Source organism: Eurypyga helias, unplaced genomic scaffold (assembly GCF_000690775.1).
Source record: "Eurypyga helias isolate BGI_N326 unplaced genomic scaffold, ASM69077v1 scaffold13159, whole genome shotgun sequence".
Taxonomy (NCBI): domain Eukaryota; kingdom Metazoa; phylum Chordata; class Aves; order Eurypygiformes; family Eurypygidae; genus Eurypyga; species Eurypyga helias.
This window is the reverse complement of record NW_010273987.1, coordinates 14,398-18,223: the sequence shown is the minus strand read 5'-3', so window position 1 is coordinate 18,223 and position 3,826 is coordinate 14,398. Positions and strand designations below refer to the sequence as shown.

At 37.8% G+C, this 3,826-nt stretch overlaps 1 protein-coding gene across 1 annotated transcript in view; it reads left to right on the top strand.

Moving 5' to 3' along the window:
- The window catches only part of XIAP (X-linked inhibitor of apoptosis), an 8,231-nt gene that overhangs the window by 718 nt on the left and 3,687 nt on the right, over nt 1-3,826 (top strand). The window contains exons 1-3 of the mRNA XM_010159674.1: nt 1-150; nt 1,689-1,788; nt 3,636-3,714. The exon at nt 1-150 is cut by the window's left edge and continues 718 nt beyond it. Coding sequence (XP_010157976.1) covers nt 1-150; nt 1,689-1,788; nt 3,636-3,714 — 329 coding nt within the window. The remainder of the gene's footprint in view (nt 151-1,688; nt 1,789-3,635; nt 3,715-3,826) is intronic.

Below are 3,826 nucleotides of genomic sequence, written 5' to 3'. Positions count from 1 at the left end.
CTGCTGAGCTTGAGAGAAGTGATCTGAACAATGCACAGTATCCAAGGAACCCTTCTATGGCAAAATATGGAAGACGTTTACAGACATTTTTATCTTGGATATATCCTGTTGACAAGGAGCAACTTGCTGAGGCTGGGTTCTATAGCATAGGTAAGCCACACCTTAAAATGGCTAATATGTTTTACAAGGAAATTTTATATAAGGAAGTGTCTTGTTATGATAAAACAAGTGTTTTTAATTATAATATGGAGTGCTTTTCCAGAATTTCTTTACTTTGCAAATTACTTTTCATAGTTCTTGTGTAAAACAATATACATTATTATCAATAGCAAAGCATAAACTTGGTCAGAAATTCATTTTTTAGCAGTAAAATATCAAAGTGTGTTTTTCTTGCCTGCTAAAACCCTCAATACATCTGTCACAATGACAATTATTGAAGTTAATATTTTTGAAAAAATGAAGTGCTGTCCTCCAGATATCTGCCTTAGGTCCAAGGCGTGGGCTTGTGGCCTGCACAGAAGCCTGTGAAACAAGGTGGTCCAGGTTGTGTGCCACTTCGTTTAGCTAACGTGTGTTTGCATTATCGTGGCATTTGGACACCCAGAACTAGCAGGTGCCGTTACTACCCACTGCAAAAGCGTTATGAAGACACGGACTCCAGCGGAAGAGCTTTTGCTGTTAGACACGTAGTGTAGGACTTGGGTAACACTGCAACGTCTTCCTGCGCTGGTTTCCCGATTAGATTGAATCGCACAGTGCTGTGAAAGCTTTTTGAAATTCTGTACTGACAGATGCTGTACCAGTGCAAAATGTTGCTATTAATAGGTCACAAAGAAAAGGGGATTATCTGGGATAATTTCTTGCTCTCATCTTAATTGGCTTTTCTTTTAGTAGCTCTTGGAAGAACTTTTTAATCTGATTCTGTTTGTTTTACTTGTGGCCATAAATAAAACCTTTGATATGTTCTTGTATGGATGATATGGGTGTTATATTTGTACCCAGTAGAACTGTGTTTATTGATTTCTTTTTGTATTCCTAAAAGTACCTCGTTTCTCACAGCCCAGTGAGATCCGTATCGAGGAGGTGCACTGAATGGGCACTAGCTTACCAGACCTGATGCCTGTTCAAGCGACTTCTGTGAAAACTCAGCTTTCTGTGGCCTGGGAATGATTTAGCTCTGGAGAAAAAAACCTATCCATCTCTCTTCTCATGTCTGTAAATGTGATATCTGAGCACTTGCTGGTGCAGTCTTTGATTACAGTAGGTGTAGTGCTAGAACAGAAAGAATGCAATTCCTCCTGACATCTCCTCGGCTGGTTATCCTGCTGCTGTAGAGAGCCCATTCATGGTGAGGTGGAGAGCCAAAAAGGCACGTGAACATCCTTAATGCTTTGTGGTAGACGGCTTCACGGCTTGTTTGCCAGTGCATTGAGCTATGTAATAATAGATTAGTTTTTGCTTTTTATCTGTATAATTACTTGCTAAAATAAAAATCAGGAATATTTCATGTGACTCTTATTTTGTATTTTTATCTTAAGTCTGTCCTTGAACACTTGTATATATTATGTTTAAAATGGAGTTATTCTTAAAGTTGCTAATGAATAAAATAAGTATTTTTAATAATGTAACTTTTGAGTTGAAAAGTTATGCCTGCTAGAAGGATATAACGTTGTTCTATGTTTCCTCAGGTAATGGTGATCATGTTGTATGTTTCCACTGTGGTGGAGGATTGCAAGAATGGAAGAAAAATGAAGACCCATGGGACCAACATGCCAAATGGTTTCCTGGGTAAGGTATTTTTTTACTGGTTTCTTGCTGCATGACTGAGTCTTATTTACAGTATATTATGTTTTAATGACAGCATACTAATCAAAGTTTCAGAAGCTTGACTGTGGCTTAATATTGTTTAGATTTAGGAAAATAATTGTTTAGTTGCCCTCCTCTACTTCCTTCACCATTTCTGTCATGTATACATCAAAGGACTATTAGTTATTTTCCATAGTTTGTTTTTTCAATAAGTAGAAAACATGTTTAAGGAATTTTTTGCTTGGGTTCCTTATTTTCGTTGCTCCATCCACTCTACCTTCTGTAGCCCTACTATTATATGTGTAACTATCAGCATATGCTTTAATGCTGGAGGCCTCAAAAAGAGGACGTTGATCTCGTTTCGTCTTTGAGAAGTAGGCACTTCTCCTGAAGGGGGTGGGAGAGAGGACTGAATCTCGAGAGATTGAGAGCACAACTAACTCATTAGAGGTGATCAATCTGAAAGGTTGCCCTGAAATTGTACTTTCTGAATAGCTTTACTTTTCAGTGTTGTTTGTATGTCAGCGTATTTGTAAGAATTAAAAGGAAGACAAGATTTCAGTGTCTGGACTTAAATGATGTCTCAGCACAACCGTGAAGTTTTGTGAATTCGTATCTGATTGGTTTTTTTTCCCCTCATTATCCAAGCGCTACATTCTAATTGTTATTTTAATAACTTCATATATGCCAAAGTTCGTAACTTCTGTCAGGATACAAAATGATGAAACTTCTGTCATGGTGCAAACAAACCTGAAGAAGTCAGTAGTGGTATTGAGTTCAAAACATGCTTCTGCATAATGTGAAAGGATTGAGGATTCCAGACCCAGGAGTAGTTTTTAGCAAGATTGCCTGTTTTGTCTAAAATCTATCTTGAGGAAAGGAGCAACCATGTATGACTTGGATTCTTACAGGTGGATAAAAGCTGTCCAAGTACAAAGACTTAGTCACTTGTATAACTCATAAAATCTGTGTTCTGTGTGTTTGCTGCCAAATTTGACTGTTGTGGTGAAAGGGTCTCGGAAGGCTGGAAGCTAGGATTCATGCATTAGCTGATCCTTTTTAGCATCCTTTAGGATAGTGATACAGGCAGCTTTTTAATTATTAGCCTCTGCCACTTGAAAGAGAAGCCAGTCTAAGTTTCTGGCTAATGGTAAAGATGCATTTTCTTGCTACATTTCATTCCTCCTTACATGGGTTTGATTTTGTTTTAGGTTGCTTAAATCAGATTTGATTACTTCCTCTCAGATCATTAACTGTCTTACGTGGAAATTCCGTTTGCACGTAACTTCAGTGGCAGTGTGTCCATCTCGCCACGCACTGTCTATGTCTGTGAACTGCTGAAGGCAAAGTAACTCCTCAACTAGAGAACTGTGATCGAGGAGTCACAGCAGTCCCTAAATCTTCTGTTAGGGAAGAGCTCTGCCCAGTGGCTAGGACTGGTTGGAAAATACTGAAAGCAAGCATGTAAGGCACCTGCCTGACCAGGGACGACTTTTCTTTGATTGCAAAAACTAAAAGAACCCACATTTTAACGTGATGTTTGTTTTTCATTGTAGTATTTACATTTATAGACCTGTGGTACCAGCTGTCATGCCCAACAGGTCTCAGGTTTCTGTTTCACCAAAAATGAGAGAGATGTACTGTTGAAGTGATCAAGGTGTTTTTAGCAATGTTAAAATGACGTTAATGATCTTGAATAAACGTTTAGAGATTTCAAAAGCAAGCATTTGGTATGACGTGGGAAATGTATGAAGCTTTCCAGAGTTAGGTAGTTAATTTTTGTTTGCTGCTTATGCGGTTTTATTATAACTAAATATTTTCCATTATAGGTGTGCATTTGTGAGAAAGGAAAAGGGGCTAGAATACATAAATGATGTTCACTTGAGAGATGGATGTAGGGATTCAACAGTAAGTGTCTTGCTTATTAATCAAACATTTTATGAAAATAGAAAACAGTCTAACATAATTTTCACATGAAGTTATTCTTCTAATTATCTGCATATCCTTTAGTCTTCCTGCT